General features: G+C 38.6%; 1 protein-coding gene across 2 annotated transcripts in view; it reads left to right on the forward strand.

The window, feature by feature from the left end:
• LRWD1 (leucine rich repeats and WD repeat domain containing 1) overlaps nt 1-19,770 on the forward strand; it is a 38,107-nt gene that overhangs the window by 1,202 nt on the left and 17,135 nt on the right. The window contains exons 2-4 of one of the 2 annotated variants that reach the window (XM_034420857.2): nt 6,370-6,444; nt 13,939-14,078; nt 15,511-15,745. In XM_034420857.2, the coding sequence (XP_034276748.1) occupies nt 13,999-14,078; nt 15,511-15,745 (315 nt within the window). In that variant the 5' untranslated portion in view covers nt 6,370-6,444; nt 13,939-13,998. The remainder of the gene's footprint in view (nt 1-6,369; nt 6,445-13,938; nt 14,079-15,510; nt 15,746-19,770) is intronic. The other variant, XM_034420858.3, reaches the window with a different exon arrangement.

Below are 19,770 nucleotides of genomic sequence, written 5' to 3' on the forward strand. Positions count from 1 at the left end.
CTTGGAAATCAAAATAACCAATTATGATGATAATGCTTCCCAAAGCTGGAAAAGCTCCCCCATTTTAACCCAAATTCTATTCATTCCCTGCCTTTTGATGCTTTTCTGGTATGTCCAGAAGGGCTATCCAGATTTGTAAGAATGTTAGAGCTGAGATTAATTTTTTTAAGGGTCCATAATACAGGGATAGTGCTATATAATATATGCATGTATAAATTATGTGTTTCAGCCATGAATTTCTGAAAAACTATATAAGGCAACGTAAAGGGGGTAAGCAAAATTAAAATCAAAGAGGTGGGAGGGACTGTTAAGACCATTAACATCAAATCCTTGTTCAGTTTAGGAATTTGAATTAAAATATTTCAGAACTATGGCCCTTCAGTCTCTTTCTGTAAACATTGTGTCAATGGAAACCCACCATTTTTGGAGGATAAATATTTTTACTATCAAACTCTCTTACATTGTTTTTCCTGGCATTTAAAGATTCTTACTCCATGTTTTTGCACTATGAAGTGTTTTAAGTTCTGACCAACTGTTGATCCACCTTCTTCGTTCTATTTCTTCATAATTGCTATCAGATCTCCTTTCAGTTGTTTTCTGTTGGGAATAAACATACAGTACAGATTTCCCTCAGATATAAAACTACATTTTTAGTCCTTTGATCCTTCTTGTTGTGTTTCTATTTGTTTCTGTGAATCTTCTTAAAATATAGTATCTGCAACTGGACACTGTACATGAAGTAGAGTCTGAGGAAGGCAGAATATAGTTGCTTTGGCAACTACTGCTTCTGTTGCTGCATTCTGAATTGCATTTCCCTTTGGAGCTGTATCATGTTGATTCATATATAGTTTACAATTAACATTCCCAAATCATTTCCGTATGTTCTAGTATGAAGTCAAGAGATCATGTATGTGTGTATTTTATTTCTTTTTTATAAGTGAAGAAATTTGCATTCATCTTTATTAATTTTCATTCTAGTTTGAACCCACTTTTATAGCCTATTATTCATTTTGAATTATGCTTCTTCTGCATTAGTTCTTTCATTCAATTTTGTGTTAGTTATTGTAGATTCTTCTGGTTCCTTAAATGATGGATATATATATATATCCATCCTTAAATGATGGATATATATATCCTGCTGTGGAAAAGAGGTGTAATATTTTTTCAGAAACTTGTTTCCTCAGCCATAACTCTGAACAACTGCCAGCTAAAGAAAAACATTTGTCTCTATGCTATAAAGATAATGAAATATTGAAAAATGTTGTTAGAAAACTAAAGAAAGCATCTTAGAAGCTTTAGGAAGATCTTTACATATGTTAGCAAAAGTATGGCTTCTGAAATTGGAAGGAATTAGGACAGAGTTGGGATGATATCTGTTTATAGAGATTAGAATAGAATTGGAATTTAATGATCCTGAGCTCTGTGACAAGTATTTTTCTGCTTGAGTTGTATTTCTCTGCGGCCTGATTTCAGTTTAAATTTCAGTCACAGGTATAGCTTCAGATGTTGATCTGGGTCCAGATTGCCTGTATATCACTACTATGATATAAGTTTCTTTACTAAAGTGTGGAAAATAATCATGTGTAAATAGAATATTCCATCCCTCATCATATTGTACTTTTATTTACTTTAATTTAAAAAATGGATATTAATTGTAAAAATAACAGGTTGAAAAGCAAAATTCAACGTTGTTTCCTTCTGTTATTGCCACCAAATATGAAAAAAAACGATCCAATCTGATATTGCATTTCCAGCCATTTTTACAAAATGCAATATCTATTTTGGCACTCAACACTGTGTAATATACCACCAATAGAACATCTTATGCCATTTTTTTAGGTGTAATATTGATGGCATATTATCTGTTTTTCCTTTGTTATCCCCATGGTTGCATATTTTTGATCTGTTTGGATTCTGCATTCATTGAACTACATAATCTTTGACTTGTTCATTTTCTGAATCATATTTATTTATTTATTTATTTATTTATTTTATTGGATTTATATACCGTCCTACTCCTGAAGGACTCAGGGCGGTGAACAGCCAAAAAGATAAAACACACAAACTACAAAATTTAAAAGACAATATAAAAACCCATTAGATAATTTGGCCCAAAACAAATTAAAACACCCCTAATATTTTAAAACAAATTTACAATTTACAATTTAAAAGGGAAGTTAGGCCAGGCCAGCCTGCTGAAATAAAAAGGTCTTGAGGGCACGGCGGAAGGTGTGTAAATCCGGGATCGTCCGTATCTCCAGGGGGAGTTCATTCCAGATGGCAGGTGCCCCCACAGAGAAGGCTCTCCCCCTGGGGGCTGCCAGTCGACACTGTTTGGCCGACGGCACCCTGAGGAGCCCCTCTCTGTGAGCGTACTGGCCGGTGAGAGGCTACTGGTGGCAGAAGGCGGTCCCGTAAGTACCCAGGTCCTAAGCCATGGAGTGCTCTAAAGGTGGTAACCAAAACCTTGAAGCGCGCCCGGAAGATCACCAGGAGCCAGTGCAGCTCACGCAGGAGAGGTGTTACATGGGAACGCCACGTCACTCCCATAACCACCTGCGCGGCCACACTCTGAACCAGTTGGAGCCTCCGGGTGCTCCTCAAGGGGAGCCCCATGTAGAGAGCATTACAGTAGTCCAGGCGGGAAGTGACGAGGGCATGAGTGACCATGCGTAAGGAGTCCCGATCCAGAGAGGAACGCAACTGGCGAATCAGGAGGACATGATAAAAAGTCCTCCCGGCCACAGCTGTCAAATGCTCTTCTAAAGACAGCCGTGAATCCAGGAGGACACCCAAGTTGCGAGCCCTCTCTGTGGAGGCCAATGACTCGCCCCCAATAGTCAGTGATGGCACCAACTGACTATATCGGGGCGCCGGAAACCACAGTCACTCGGTCTTGGATGGGTTGAGCCTGAGTCTGTTTCTCCCCATCCAGATCCGCACAGCCTCCAGGCACCGGGACATCACTTCAAGGGCATCATTGGGGTGGTTCGGGGTGGAGATGTACAGCTGAGTATCATTAGCATACTGATGGTACTTCACTCCAAAACCACGGATGATCTCACCCAGTGGCTTCACATAAATGTTGAACAGAAGGGGCGAGAGGACCAACCCTTGTGGCACCACACATATAAGGCACCTCAGGGTCGACCTCTGCCCCCCTGCCAACATAGACTGCAACTGGTCGGAGAGAAAGGAGGAGAACCACCGCAACACGGTGCCCCCCACCCCCAACTCTTCCAGCTGGTGCAGCATGATACCATGGTTGATGGTATCAAAAGCCGCTGAGAGGTCTAATAGGACCAGGACAGAGGAACAACCCCTGTCCGGAGCCCTCCAGAGATCATCAACCAACGCGACCAATGCCGTTTCCATGCTGTACCCAGGCCTGAAGCCCGACTGGAATGGATCCAGATAAACCGTCATCATCAATATCATCAACAATTTATAGATAAGAAGATCCAATATATTATCTAAATTTTGTGTAGTAAGCTTTTTAATTCAGGAAAATCTCTAAGTATCCTACCTAGAGCTGCCTATATTCAATTTCAGATAAAAAAGTAAAAAAATTTACACTCATTAATATTGACATTCTAAATTGTAAATAACAATTGATATACCTCTTTTTATCAACAATACTCTAAGTTACCTAAACATTAGAGTGTTAATAATTTTCAATCAATATTGTACAAATGTCACTGTACTGAAACAATATAATATATTATGATTTACAAGAACATAAGAAAAATAAAAGATAATAGGAAAAACTATACATAAATGTATATGTGTGTTTATATTCCTTGATTTACTACCATTCATTCAGCAACCATTTTAAATTGCAGTGGTGCTGAACAAAGAGACTTATTACCTGTGCCCAAAGTTACAGCTATTGCAGCACCTCCAGTGTCATGGGTGCTTGGCAGTCTACCTGTATTTATGACTGCAAGGGCACTGCAGCTCCCACCACCACCTATCTCTTCTCCTATCTCAGCCACCCACTTGGGCCACCTGTGCATGTGAAGCTGCTATGGTCAGAAGGCTCCAGACTGCTACCTATCCTGCCAGGCCCAGGAGGCCTTGGTCTACTCCATCCTACCAGATCCAGGACACCTCAGCCCCTGGCCTGACAAAGCCCAAGTGGTCTTGGCCCACTTCCTGCCTCACTAGCACAAAGCACCCCACTTCAGCATTTTTCTCTTCTACTGCCAGGCACGCTCAGCCTATGCGGAGTGCAGTTTTCTTACCAAAGCTACCTTGCACCATTCTTCAAGCATGACCTGGAGAAGGAGATTCCAAAGCACCATAAAAATGGAGTCCACTTGGAGTTCAGGAAAAGAAAAGAAAGAAAAAATAAAATAATAGTAAAGAAAAAGTGTTCTCCTTTCATTGTAATCTTTAGTTCCTTATGGTTTCCTCTAATGTCCAATCTTCAAAGTTCCATCCTGTAATTTTTTTTAGAGATTCAAAACAAAAACATTTTCCTGTAAGAAGAATTCTTATAATTTCAAATCCACGTTTGTACTTTCCAAAATCAATGTTCTAATCTTATTAAACAGATTATTTTTAAATTAAAATATTTTTTTAAAAATAAAATATTATTATTAAAAACATAATAACTTAGGTCTTCTAATTTGTAATTAAAGCTTTTTTCACTAAGAATTGAAGAAAATTCACACAGTGTTGTAAAACGCCTTAATCCAAAGATTCCTAATAACTGAAAAGCAGTTAACAAGCCATTTCTGAAGGTGATTAGAAAAGAAAGTATAGGAACCAGTATCCTTTTGAAAGGTGTCAACTGCAGTATGAGCAAAAATGGATTTCTCTTGTCTCCCATAACTCTAAACTTACTGGAGACCACTAACTTGCAGTCTCCTCACAAGGAGTATTATATTTTCCACATTTGAAAAATACAATGGAAGGAATTGAATACAATTTCAAAATGGAAAAAGTTGAAACTGATCTGTATCACAGCAGTAAAACTGAATGTTTTGCAAGGCCCAACTTTTTGATTCAAATAATCCCTAAAAAGAATTGAGGAAAAGACCCTAAATGATTGATTTCATTATGGTCTAATAAAAGACCCAAAATATGGTTTATGATTTTAGAAGACTCAAAACAACAGGGTTGACTAACAATATCCAAATGTAAGTTATGTAACTAAACTACTTGATTAATTTAGGTACAGATTGGATTATGTTTTAATCGGTTTGTGATTTCTTAACTTCTGGGCCAAATTTATATATATTTTTAACTGTTTTTTAATATTTGTATTTTATGTTCTTATTTTGGCTGTACACCGCCCTGAGTCCTCAGGGAGAAGGGTGGTATATAAATTGGAAATAAAATAAAATAAAAATAAATAAATAAATAAAAATTTATTGTTGGATTGCTTCTATAGAAGAAGGAAGACTTCCAGATAGGTTGTACAAATCTTCAGTCTGAGGTATGCAGAAAAATGCAATGTATAATAGACCATTATTATACCATAAGTATTGTTTTGAAAGTATGGAATAAGCATACTCCATAAACATAGGGACCTACACATTCCTCACTTAATGATGGCTTCTGGAACTTCTATAGATAAGTGGTGTGATCATATGAAATTGTGCTTTATGCCTGTGTCACTTAGCAATGGAAATTCCAGTCCCAATTACCTTCGTAAAGACTACCTGTAAATTAAAACTCTCTTCCAAGAGAACATTGTTAAATCTCATTAATTAGTACATTAATAGATTGATCAGAATTTCTTAGAAAATTTTATATGATATTGTAGAAAACCTATCAGGTTATACAGATTTCTTCAATTTCAGTGTTTATATATATTTTTTATTTCCTTTTCAGTATTGTCACTGGTTTGTAAAGAGCTTATTTTTTTTCTGTGAATTTATAAACTGCCTTGTGTTTTCATACTGTTCTAATGTTAATATTTACTACATAATCTGGAATAATGTTTAAGAAAATGATTTATTTTCTGTTGTTGAAACATATCTGTTACCATCCCAATTAATCATAAGAATTTTGTCTTGTTTTTTTCATAATTGATACCCAGCAGTTTATCTAGTTTATTACCTTTTTCAAAATATTTTTGTTTGGCAAAGCTCAGCTTCTTATAAGTGTCATTTACTTCTGTTAATATGTGTATAGATAGCTTTAATCTTTTGTTCTAAAACAAATCTTAGTTCTAGCTTCAGTTCAATGATAAGTTGTTGGTTTGGTTTGTATACCAGTAGTTTTATATTTGATGTTATTGAAATAGTTTCCTCATAAATGCTTTATTTGAATTCCAAACTGTAAATAACCATCAGAAGTTGAATTAGTTTAGATATTCTTTAATCTGTATTGATCCTTCAGTTTAATATTCTCTTTTAGCAATAATAATAAACACTCCACCACTTGAAGAATCCTCTGTGTAATCTTACAGTTATTGGATTATGATCAGCATAGGTAAGAGATCCAATTTCCATATCTATATGTTTGGTTGGGAATGAATTAGAACATGTAACTCTTTGAACAACTTCTAGGAATAGAAGAATAATATGTATATTCCTTTACTCAAGGGTATTTGTGGCTCTCTGCATCTGAGAGGGACAATAATGATATGTAATATATAATAATTTTGGACATTTGCCAGATATCTTTTTTTGTAATCCAGAATTGTCTAAGTTCAAAGAGAATGTTCCAAAAACTAGAACATCTTTTTCTGCAATTTCAAGAAGTGATTGATTTTTTTCATATGATTTTGTTTGTTATCATTTGGACCATAAATTGAGGCAATTGATGTTTTCCCTTGTTCAATCATTAATTGCTTCTAGCTCAACTTGCAGGACTGCAATAAAATGACAGAGACCCAAAGGACCAATTCTAGGAGGTTCTTATTGATAAATAATTAGCAATAGCCCTTAGAGTTATATACCACTTCACAGTGCTTTACAGCCCTGTCTAAGCAGTTTACAGAGTAAGCATATTTTCCCCAATAATCTGGGTACTCATTTTACCAACCTCAAAAGGATGGAAGGCTGAGTCAACCTTGAGCCAGTGAGAATCGAACTGCAGGCAGTTGGTACTTAGCAGAAGTAGCCGGCAGTACTTCATTTTAACCATTGCGCCACCATGGCTCAGTGTATCCTTTCAGATTGTAAATACAATTCTTCTACAGTATTTACGGGTATTTGGAGTACAGGTTTCCTGCTATGCCATACTGCATCTAAAGTGAATCAGGATCCATCAATACTATCCAACAACTTTTTTCCTAGAAGTGCCCATAAAGGTGCAGGGTGGGGTGAGATATACCTGAGGAAAAGTCTTGTTGAAAACAAAAAGATCACTACTTGTTTCATGGAGATGGAAGCCCTTTTGTAAATCAGTGCTCCAGCAAATAACAACATCATGTTATTTCAAAATTCATAACAGCCCAGATTTAGTACTTTTGGTCATCCTTCAGTTTCATGGACATCTGTGAGAGATGTCCATGATAGATATAGGGATAACTGTTAACTTCATGAACCTGTCCTTTTTGAGGTTACAACATCTGTATTCTTTTGATGCATAGTCCACAAAACTGTCAACTAATGGATGGCATGATGGTGTGAGGTTAAAGCAAACTTTATAGACAATCAACATGTAAAATTGGAGAGGAGCAAACAATTAGCCTGAACATTTAAGCAGGCTGAAAAAGTTCTCTTCATAATCAATTCTAAAAGCTTCAAACTTAAAATAGTTGAACTGCTATTGTACAAAGGCAACAAACAAGATACAGGTGTTATCATCACCTAACGAATATGTAGAGTCTGTCTAGTGTGGTTAAGGCATCAGTGGAGAAACCAGGAAACTATGAGTTCTAGGCCCTCTTGAAGTTCAAAGTCAGCTGGGTGAACTTGGGTCAGTCAGTCAGGAGGCAACGGCAACCTGTTTTTGAAATCTTGCCAAGGAAACTGCAGGGACTTATCCAGGCAGTAGCCAGGAGTCAACAGTGACTTGAAGGCACAAACCCCCAACGTTCCAATAGCAGAGACTATATGTAGCTCATGGTTGAACTGTGGAGCCCTTGTTGATATAGATACAAAAATGTGCTGATATATTGGTATAAAGAAGAATGAATGAACTTAATGGAGGGGAGTAGTTAGAACAATTAAAAAGGAGAATTCTAGTTTTGCTGTGGTAAATTCATTCCAAAAGCCTTCATAAAATAGAAGATAATAACCCTTAGGCTTAGGCATAGTTTTTATCTGGTGTTCTGATATTGTCCAGTAACAGTCTCAGTGGTAATTTCAACTTACATTCAACCAGTAACTGCGTATAACAAACTTTATTAATTTAAACCGTATGTTTACAAGAAAAAACAAATACAGTACTTTAGGGAATGGGGGATTTAACATTAAAGGATTCTGAGACAAGGAAAACAGCAGTAATATTAACTGAGAAATATTATTCTCTGTATCTTTCTCAAATATGAAAGCTTACATCCCAAACCTTTGAATAAGTGTATAATTTGTGCGTGGTATTGCTAAATAGTGTGATGTTACAGGTTGCTCAGAGTAAGGGCAGATGGCACAACAGATGATTAATAGTTTATTCTCTCACTCAACTTCTGCAGTGCCAAGTCCATTCCAGTGACTTGAAAGAAATTTAATGGCTGACCAGCTGCAATGGATTTAACAGAATTTATTATTTTTACATATTTTGTTAGAACTATGAACTTCTAATAGTCATCTAAACTATATAACAGGACTTTTCTTTTTCCAGATTGGAGATACACACTATTAATCATATAAGCATCTACCAAATAGGCAGATGCCTGACAAAAAAGTAGCAGTTGTATCGGCATAAACAGGGAGTGCAGCTGCAACAGTCTATAGCAGAATTCAAATTGATAGTAGATTCTTTCTAAAACCCATATTTGAGCTAGTGTGGCTTGGGCACTGAGAAGAATATCAAAAAGACGTCATTATGTACATTAATTATGGAAAGGTATTTGATTGCCCTTCTCATTAAGTAGAGAGAACTACAGAGTCATTTGAGTCCTGGACTAACCAATTCCATTTATATAAGAAAAGTGTTCAGAATTAAATTTCCCAAGGTTGGGCCTGCTAATAAAGCTTATTTCAGGATAACAACTGTAGATTCAACTGCTTCAGTCCACAGAAAGATTCTTTCGTGAACAGTTAAAATCATACAGCAGTTTGGCAGGTTGACATAAGTGAGTATCCATAATGTACAATAACCATACATATCAGAAAAGAGAAAACTTGTGAGGTTGTGATTGGATGAAGAATCTGCAATAGCACCTGGTGCAAGATGAAGAAATACAACATTGGCCAGAGAAAATTTCATGGCCAAGATATTTTATTTTGTCTAAACAAAATTGCAATGCAGATTTAGATTTTAGAAAATTTTGCTAAATGCAGCAAGAAGATACACAAAGTCCTATTTGCACACTTCTTGTGAAGGTGAAGCAAGGAGATATAGTGAATAAGAACTGAACCGCTAGGAAAAGTAAAATTCTGACTATCTCTTTTAAGAACTTGAGAGAAAAAAGAGAGTCTTGTGGCAAATATATTGAAAGTCTTTGTAAGTAGTCCTCATTTAGCAACTGGCTTGTTTTATCAATCTTTCATAGTTATGATGGTGATGAAAAAGTAACTTTACAACCAATCCTGACATTTACAGGTCTGTAAAGCAAAAGACAGCTGAAGCAAGATCATATGCATACCTGCATTTTCACTTAGTCACCACTTTGCTTAATGATTGAATTGTCATCCCAATTATGGTTACTAAACAAGGATTACCTGTAAAAGTAAATAGAAACTGGCTGTCAGATATCAAAGAGTCTGTTAGCACCTTTTCAGACTAACAAACTTTATGAAAAGGCATAAACTTTTAAGCTATACAGTAGGTAATTTATAACTCACTTTGTCAGATGCATAGGCCACAGTATCAAACAAAGGTTCAGACACAGGGCTGCCAGCCATGGTCTTTAAATGTTGCTGAATTTTGCTACAAAAACAACAGCCACAGTGTTTCTATTTTCAACACATGTAAATACAAAGTGTTTTTCAAAAATGGTTTTGTGCTCTCTAAACCATCAATCTGAGAGTCACCTTTATTTTCTTTACTCTGATCAATATAACTTTGGACAGTTTCTCTGGTGTAAATTTTATATATGGCTAATAAAAGTCATTTCTTTGCTTTAGTTAGACTGGCTCTCAGTCAGGTGTCATGGACAAAGATAAGAATGAACAAGTTTGAGAACTTGATTTATATCAGACCACCTGAATTTATCAGTTGGACTCTTCCATTCAGAAGCTCATTTACACATAGACCTCACTTAATGATGGTAATTAGGTCCGGAAACTCTGTTGCTAAACAATGCAATCATGAGGTGTGACATACAACACTGGCAACTTGTAATGGCAGTTTTGGCATTTCTGATTGGCATCATTAAGCAAATTTTCTATAGTTATTAAGTGAGAAGGTCACATGACCGTAACTTGGCAATTTCCTTCTGGCTTTCCCATTGACTTTGCTTGTGGGAATCCAGCAGGAAAGGTTGCAAATGGCAATGACAAAACCATGGGACACTGACAATTGGAAATGTAGGACTGTTACCAAGTGTCTAAATCATGATTGCATGACTATGGGGTGCTGCAATAGCCACAATTTTGAGGACGAGCCATAAGTCTAACTTGTTCAGACCCATCGTAACTTTGAATTATCACTGAACAAATGGTCATTAATTAAGAACCACCTGTAATCGGGTTTTATTTAGGGATCAAGACAGGTTGATCATTGAACAGGCAGAAACAAGTGAAGATAAGTGCTTCTTCAGATAATCAGGCCCTATGACACAAAGTGCTTTAAAAGTGAAAACAAGAACCTTGAATTGTACATAGAAATAAACTGGTAATCACTGCAGCTTATGGAGCAGCAGGGTCACATGAGCATAGACACCACTGCCAACGCTACCTGTGCTACTGCATTCTGGACCAGTTGATGATCTTCAAGGCAGCTCCATGTAGAGCACATTACAATAATCCAATCTTGAACTGATGAGGGCATACACAACTGTCCAAAGAGCCTACTGGTCCAGAAGTGGAATAGCTAGCAAACCAGATGTGCCTATGCAACAACCCTCTTGGTCAAAGTTACTGACAAAAACAGTCTAAGAGGTCCCCCAGATTATGAATGGGGAAGTGCTGCCCCGCTAATAGTTAACATGTAGTATCTCCAAATCCAGAGGACCCCAGATATAGTCACTCGGTCTTGTCAAGATTCAGCCTGTTTCTCCCCATCAAGATCCACACAGGCCCCAAGCCCTGGATTTCAGCAGCAGCAGCCAGTCTACCTGATGTTGAGGTGTACAGCTGGGTATCATCAGCATATTGGTGGTGCCTGACTCCAAACTGACAAATAACCTCACCCAGAAGTTTCATGGTAAACAGAAGGTAAACAGAAGGGGAGAGAGCATGAAACCCTGTGGCACCCCACAAGTGATGGCCGATGGGCACAGTCTCTCTCCATCTTCCAACGACTTATTTCAAGCTTCATCTTTCCACATATACAATCATTTTTTCAAGTAACTGTTTGTGGTCAGAAATTCATTTCCTCTTTATGATAAAATTACATTCTGCAAAATCTTTTTTAAAAAAGAAGCATGAGGCAGCATGTAAATAGATCGCAGGATTCAAAATACTGAAGTGCAATCAGTCACACTTATAAAAAATGAATTAGAAGGATTCATGAAAATAAATGACACTGGAGGCAGTATTTACATTGCCTCCTAGATAAATAAATCCATAAAAATAGTAATGCTTTTTAAAGATCATTACATTAAGTTTGGTGTATGCTAAAGGAGATTTCTACTGATGCTGAGGATCCCTGCTGGGAGACAAGTCTGGCTTGTATGGAGCACATTTTCAACATGGAAATAAGTTATGTGTGTAATAAAGAACTCTGGTGTTTTTATGTATCAGACATTTTAGTTTTTGACTTGAATAACTGGGACTTCCGTTCTTTCTGGCTGTGCAACTTGTCTAAAATGGGGAAGATACAGCTGATCTAAAATAAGTAGTTTTTTAAATAATACTACTTTAATAATATTAATAAAAAAGTATTGTTCAGTTTCATAAAATGCCAACTGAATATCCAAGTAACATCAAATGATAATATTAAGTGAGGAAATCCACCTGCCAGATTTGTCTCCCAGTATTTCTTTTTAGGTCTTCAACCCCCCCTCCCCCCCCCAGCTTACCCTTTAAGTGTCTGCAAAATTTAAGGGATCCACTTCCCCTTTATCCACCCCAGCAACAATACCTATTAAAAGGGACAGAAAATTTGATAACACCTATTCCATTTTTTAAAATCTTTCCCTGATCATTAAACAAATTGGCTGGCTGAATTTTTGCTTTGCCAAGGAGCACACTGCAGCACTAAGTGTGGTTATGGTTTAAAATTAATGGGGCAAGGAAGAAATAATTATCTTCTTCCATACTTCCGTGACAATTGGGAGTAATGCTGAAAAGGAAGTAATATGCACTTCATTTCAGTCTATTTTCCCAAGATTGGATAAGATGTTGTGCTCCTGAAGTGAAGGTTGTTTATCTTTCTCTGGGATATGCTCTTTGGAATATATTTTTCCTTCTGGCTACTGCTTTGCTTTGAAGCCCTAATGTAAGCAGATGTTTATGGCCTAAGAAAATGAGACTGAATGAATTCCGAAGGATTGAAAGAACTCATGAACAAGGCTTAATACTGACCATAAGTAATATTGAAAGAAATCTTAATAAGTGAAGGATTACCCTTCCCTGTTTCATATGGGAGGGGGACAGTAAACAACAACTGTATGATGGTCTTTACCAGATTTGAGTATAAACAGAGCCAGAGGTGCCTGAAGAAAATTTAGCCTCCAAGTTGGCTGAATTGCTGGTACAGAACATTTGATAAATTCATCATGATTTTGCTATGCCTGGCATAATATACCCAAGACTCCAACTGATGATAGCCTAGAAGCCCATAATAACAAATTTAATTCACTGGAGAATGATTGATTTGTTTATTTATTGGAATTTGTCAAACAAAAACGAATTTGCTATGCAGAATGGTTTACTATGCAGTCAGCAAGTACTAAAATCCAACAAGCATTAGTAAGCTGAAAAAAACTAGAATACTGAAATGCCTTAATTTAGAGCTTATCTGACTGAATGTAAATTCACATTTTTAAGGGGGGGGGGATGTGAATGAAATGTTCAGCCCTTATAAATGCTCAGAAGCAATCCCAGGAGAGAGGGGGAGGAAAAACCTCCATTTACAGGTAACAAACCCTAAAGCAGTTCAGAAAGATTCTCAGTTTAGCACAGTACCAAAATGCCTGCCAAGCATACTATAATCACCAAATGACCTAGAATAAATGGTTAAATAGGTGTTTTTTTTTTAATGAGCCATCTAATTGAGAGATCTGAAGTTGAAAAGCCTATAAAAAAAATAAAGGAACTGGCATAAAGCATCTTAAGAAAGGCAGGAATAATCAAAGTAAAGTAACTTGTCACAATACTTCTGAGGTAGAAAGGCGGTCAGAATTTCAGGAAAATATAGCTAGTAGGAGACCAACTGCTGGAGTAGACACCTTGTTTCACATGGGATTATTTTTCTAAAATAACATTTTAAAGTGAAAATCCCAAAATTAAATAAAATGTTTGACAGATCTTAGTATCTTAAACTGGCATGTATAAATAAATACAGAAGATTAAGTTTCTTCCATTTCAAAAGAGACACAAGCCACATTTCTTAGAGTGCCTGTAACCAGCATTTCAGTCCAGTATTACTAAAGAAGATAAGGAAATAGAATACCTATATTACAACTGTACCCCTGGCTGAGCAATTATTTTCTTGATCTGCAACATTGGGATGATATTTAAACAATTCTCTTGTTATTCTTTTTACCAGCAACATTTCAGGAAGATTAAATATACTCTTGGATCTGCTGAATATTGGAAGGAGTTAAGTATGTCTAAAATAACTACAGAACTTCTGCTGGAAAGAGCAGTGCCCAAATCTACAAGGCTACGAAAGATCAAAACACTGAAGTAAGTGCATGTATGTGTACATAGAACTCCACAAATCTGACTTTTAAGAACAAAAACCATACAATATTACTCCTGGTCCCTTTTTTTCTCAATCTTCACAGCAAATTCAGTTGTGATTTTGCCCTCTTTCTCTTTTCTCCCCAAAACTACAGCTACAAAGTGCAAAGAATTAACCTAAATCACCTGTAAAAAATTGAACACATTATTATGATTTAATTTTGTTGTTGGATATTAATCTTTGTATGCCACCCAGAATCATTGTTGTGAGATGGGCTGCCAGATAAATTATATGAATCAATGAATCAATCAGTGAATGAATGAATAGTAGTATCAATAGCAATCATGACAACTTTCAATTTGAAGTTGATCCTATACTCTGTAACAAGAGTTTACTCAACAACAACAATTCAGCTTTGCTGAATCTAACCATCCCCATCTTTTCCCAGAATAATTAGTGGGATGATTTTAAAAAATGAATATTTTAAGAACTATTTTGATCCTGTTCCTATTCCTGAAATTACTCTGAAAAGCAGCTTTAAATAATAAAATATAGGTAATAATATACACTGCTCAAAAAAATAAAGGGAACACAAGCAGAAGACATCCGAGATCTGAATGAATGAAATAGCCTTATTAAATTCTTTGTTCGTTGCGTACAGTAGTTTTGGGTTCCCTTTAGTTGTTTGAGCAGTGTATAAATTACTGTATGTAAAGAACAAAGTATTTAATAAGGCTATTTCATTCATTCAAATCTCGGATGTCTTCTGCTTGTGTTCCCTTTATTTTTTTGAGCAGTATATTATGTGAACAGTGAATTATTAAGGTAATGGTGGAGTTTAAACATTTTAATTAAATTAAATTTAGGATAGTACTCTTTAATTGTAAATTAATTGATGTAACCTAATAGTCTGTGCAAGTCAGTACAAGTAATCCTTGCTTAACAACCACTTATTCAATAAACTTTTAAAGTTATGACGAAGCTTGCACATACCACCATCACTCTATCCCTGTGGTCACAGGATCATAATTTGGGCACATAATGACTGGCCTGCATTTCCAAACATTGCAGCATCCTGTGATTACATGATCACTATTTATGACCTTCCCCGCCAGCTTCTGATAAGCAAAGTAAATGGGAAAGCTGTAGGAAATTGTGAAATGCAGTCATGTAGAATGCTTACTTAACAACCTGTGTGGTCCTAGTTTAATGATTGCTGCAAAAATGCTATTGTAAGTCATCATAGTAATGACTACAGCAATTTGCTCTGGTGCTTCTGGTCTCAGTTAAGGTAATTAAATGAGGATTGCTTGTTTATGTTTTTCATCTCAGTCTGATGTTTCCATTTTTTGGATTTTTAACATACAACGTAGAATGTTCCAAAATGTGGATGGGATGATTATCAGTAATATATGGAATCATTTCCTCCTCCAGCCTGTCCAAGTTGCAAATAACCACAGAAGATTTGGAGCCACAGTTATTCTCTCATCTCCGCCATCTCCAGGAACTTGATCTCTCTGACAATCTCTTGGAACGGCTTCCTGACAATCTCAGTTTGCCAAACCTCCGCATCCTAAATTGTAACAATAATCACTTGGAAGATGTGACAGCCTTGCAGCAGTTTCCACAGCTGGAAGAGCTCACCTATACCAACAATGTATATCTGACAGTGAGTATATCTGGCAGCCAGTAGAAGTTTTAGGCCTTGCAACTACTTCTTGGAGCACTGCTGTCCTCATACAGCTGAAGAGTTGCAATAAGAGCTATAATTGTAATGCCTTCATGTCCCAGAATAAAGTAAATTCTGCTTATTTTGACATTGTTGAACATTCTCTAGTCTCGTCATCTATCTTCAGTGAACTGTATGGTTCATTTAAGTTAATTTGATGCTGCAGTTACTCATCATCTATTCATAACAGTCTTGCCATCACATTACAGAGTTGTAGCTCAAAATGTAAAGAAAGGAAAAATTGGGATTTAGTATATTTGATTTCAAACAAATGAAAGTATATGTACAGATCTTTAAATGCAACTCAACTCAAATATATGTACAGATCTTTAAATGCAATTCAACTCAACCTCAATCCTAATTGATTTTCAGCTGTATTTGCTCAGATGCGTTGCGTCTAAATATATGACTAAGGTGAAAAGTTGACCTCCCATACTGCTTCCCCATTCCCTTTGGAAGTGAAAGAAGAAAAGGGTTGAAATGTCCACTTCCAGTTTTAGCTGAACTGCCTTCTCAAAATCCATTAACTTATTTTTTGTGAAATATCATTTACTGATTTCAGCATGAAAATGAAGTTAAAGCAGTTTAAACAACTAAATACTTTTACCATTTTATAAGAACAGTTGCTATATTCTTTAAAAAGACTCGAAAATCTTTCAGAGAAAGTTTTGAAATATCCACCACTAGCTAATCCGAGAGCCTTTGATGAGTGTTCATTTAAATAGATAATATATATAAAAGTTTGATAGAAACAAGTTCTAACAGATTTTGGTCCATTTTATTCTCCAACGCGCAGCTTGGAGAATCCAAAGCTTCGGGTTGTTCAGTAGTTGGATAGCCTACACTGAGTGTGTTCCTTTAAGAGATTTCTCTTCAGACACGCCCACTTGCTCAACAGAGTTCCAGTTTAGTTCACTCAGTTGAGCCTGTGACACTGTCTGAATTTTTCTTCATATTTCTCTACTAAACTGTTCCTAAAGCTTTGGATTCTCTTCATAATTTTCTGCATTTTTGTTGGATTAAATTTCTCTCTTCGATTGGTTGGCCAGGGGTGAGTTTGCCTGCCACCTCAGGCAGGCTGTCTGGGACTTTTTACCTTCTCCGGGCCCTGGCCACTTATCTGAATCCCCGTTCCACTTTATAGCCGCTGGCGTGTGGGTAGGTTTCCCGGCCAGCCGGTAACACCGCCCCCGCCCCTTGGACTTGATCTCGGACATTAGCGGCTTGAGATAGTTGCCCTGCTCCCAGCGGCACTTTCTCATTAAAACTTGATCTGCTGACTGGCGCTGGGATCGCTTCTGAACGATCGCGCGCCTGGGAAGCACAGGGACAGCGCCGCAACTTTCCCTTGCCAATACTTCAATCAGCAGCCTCAATTTGAAATCGCAAGCGGCGTTTCACAGCTCCAGTCGCCCCACGCAGCACTGGAAGTTCTTCTGAGGCTTCAGCTGCTCTTCTCTATCGTTGGCTTCCCTCCTCGTCCTCTCGCTTGCTGGACAGCGGTGCTAGGAGCCTTTGACATTTTCGCGCCCTTTTTCGCCCGCCTCAGCGCTCAGAGCCGCCATTTGTGACAGCTCACGCCAGATTGCCTGTCCCTCCGGCGAGCCTTCTTCAATCCTCCCTACAGCTGGGCTCCTTGCTTCCACCATCAGGGGAGACGACAAGCAAAGGACTCCCTGCCAGAAAAAAATCATCTATTCTTCTGCAGCCCTCCCCTGAAGCCATTCCCTCCACCCTGGGCAAGGAAGTCAACGGCTGTTTTTTTCTGTCCAGCAACTGCCTTGCGCATGCGCAGTTGGCTGCTGGAAGCCAAAAGCCTCCTGCTGGCAATTTCTTGTGCTTATGACATTGCCTCTGTGTTATAACTGTTAAGAGTTCTTAGTTCTCCCATTTTTCTCTTTGGACTTACCTGCTGTGCTTCTTTTGGCTCTTCTACCATAATCATCTGTTTATACCTTAAAGAAAAGAAAGAAAAGAAAAGAAAAGATCCTGATTAATTCACATTCAGTTATAAATATTAATAAAAAAATAAAATAAATAAAATAAAATAAAATAAAATAATAAATAAATAAATAAATAAATAAATAAATAAATAAATAAATAAATAAATAAAAAATATCTACATAACCATAAAAATATAAGGTACTTACCTGAAATTCATCTTCATTATCTATAAAAAAAAAAAAAAATTAATAATAACATTAATAAGGAGGAAAACAAAAGGTCCTAACATGGCGGAACGTGATCTCTCGTCAGAACTAGAGGACAACAACAGCTCCCCTGAGCGCTTTCCTGAACAGACCAAGCAACGCAAACGGTCACGAAAACGCTCAGCACATTCGTCTTCGTCTGCTGCTCCATTCCCTAAAAAGACCAAACGTTCATCAGCTGCGGACAAGGATGCCTCCAGGAGGCACAAGGCCTTGGAGCGTCAGTTTGAGAAGGCGCGCAGCCAGTCAACCCAGGCTACATTCTCACACTTACCGGCCCCACTCTCACCTGTAGCTGAAGTTGCTGTCCAACCCATCCATCAAGCTGCACAACAACCTCTACGGTCGTTACATCAGCCACCGGCCATGGAAGTTTTCACTGAGGCGATTCCGGCTCACAGCATGGAACCAGTGGACCTCTCGTGTAACGCCTCCCTTTCTCGACGGCCTCAGCCGGAGGCAACCTTTACTCCCACGGCTGCGGGATTGCGCGCCACAGAGTCGGCCCACCCGCCCTTTCAGTATGACATTCAGCAGGTCATATCTGACACCGTTATCCGGACCCTGGCAGCAACTTCTCAGCAGGCAGCACAGTATGGGGCTTGGACTCAGCGGCGATTTCCTCCTCCTCCGCCTCTGGCCCAGGACTCGCAACCAGTCCCTATCCAGTACCAACCTAGGAGCCTGGGGTCCGGTCCTCAGTCAGACTATGGACAAGGTGGGGAGTCGTCCCCAGAGGAGGGAGAGGCTGACCCATCGGATATGGAACTATCCGATGATGCAGATATGCCACCCGAAAAGCCAGCATTTTCTGGACTTTTTAGACCCTCGTTATTCAAGTCGCTCCTGCACAAGGCAAAGTTGGCCACTAATATGGCAGACCCGGCCCCTCTGGTGGATCAGCCTGGTTCCTCTCAACAACATGAGGCCTTATTTACGGCGCCTAAGCCGGAGGCGGACTTTATTCCGTGCCCACAACTCTTTTCTGAGGTAGTCCAACGATCCTGGTCCTCGCCTTCCTCCTTGCCCGCCCCTTCGGGGCTAGACAAGAAACTTTATTGTTTGGCGCCTAGTCTCCAGGACCTTCTTCAGTTGCCAACAGTAGACACACCCGTGGCCAACCTGACGGCCTCCTCTGTGATTTCCAACGATGTCGCCGACGGTTTGCGCTCTGCGGATAGGAAAGCCGAGTTTACCTTCCGGCGTACACACAATGCGGCCGCCTGGGCGGTCAAGGCAGCCACCTCTGCTCCTTTCTTCAGCCGTGCCTGCTTAATCTGGCTCCGCCAGCTTCAGGAGCGCCTTCCCTCTGCAGATTCTCGACTCCGCCAAGATGTCAACAAACTGGTGGCGGCTACTGAGTATACGGTTGACACCTCGCTCAATGCTGCGAAGTTCGCTTCGCGCGCCCTGGTGTTGTCCGTCACATCTCGCCGTTTATTATGGCTTAAGAATTGGAGAGCTGATGCCAAGTCTCGATGGCGTCTCGCTTCAACTCCGTATAAAGGTTCCCGTCTTTTTGGTGAAGCCTTAGACCCCATCCTTGTCGAGGACAAGGATAAACGGAAGGTAATGCCGTCCTCTTATAAAAGGCCAGACCGTAAAACATCGTCCTACTCCACCAGGCAGCCCTTTCGGAATGACGCCGGACCTTCTGGGTCCTTCTCCTCAAGGCCCTATTCTCAAGGATTCGACCGTTCCTTCGATAGACCCGCCTTCAGAGACCATGGTCGAAAGGCCCCAGCGCCCAAATGG

The sequence above is a fragment of the Pantherophis guttatus genome, chromosome 1 (genome assembly GCF_059756535.1).
Source record: "Pantherophis guttatus breed Tessera chromosome 1, ASM5975653v1, whole genome shotgun sequence".
Lineage (NCBI taxonomy): Eukaryota > Metazoa > Chordata > Lepidosauria > Squamata > Colubridae > Pantherophis > Pantherophis guttatus.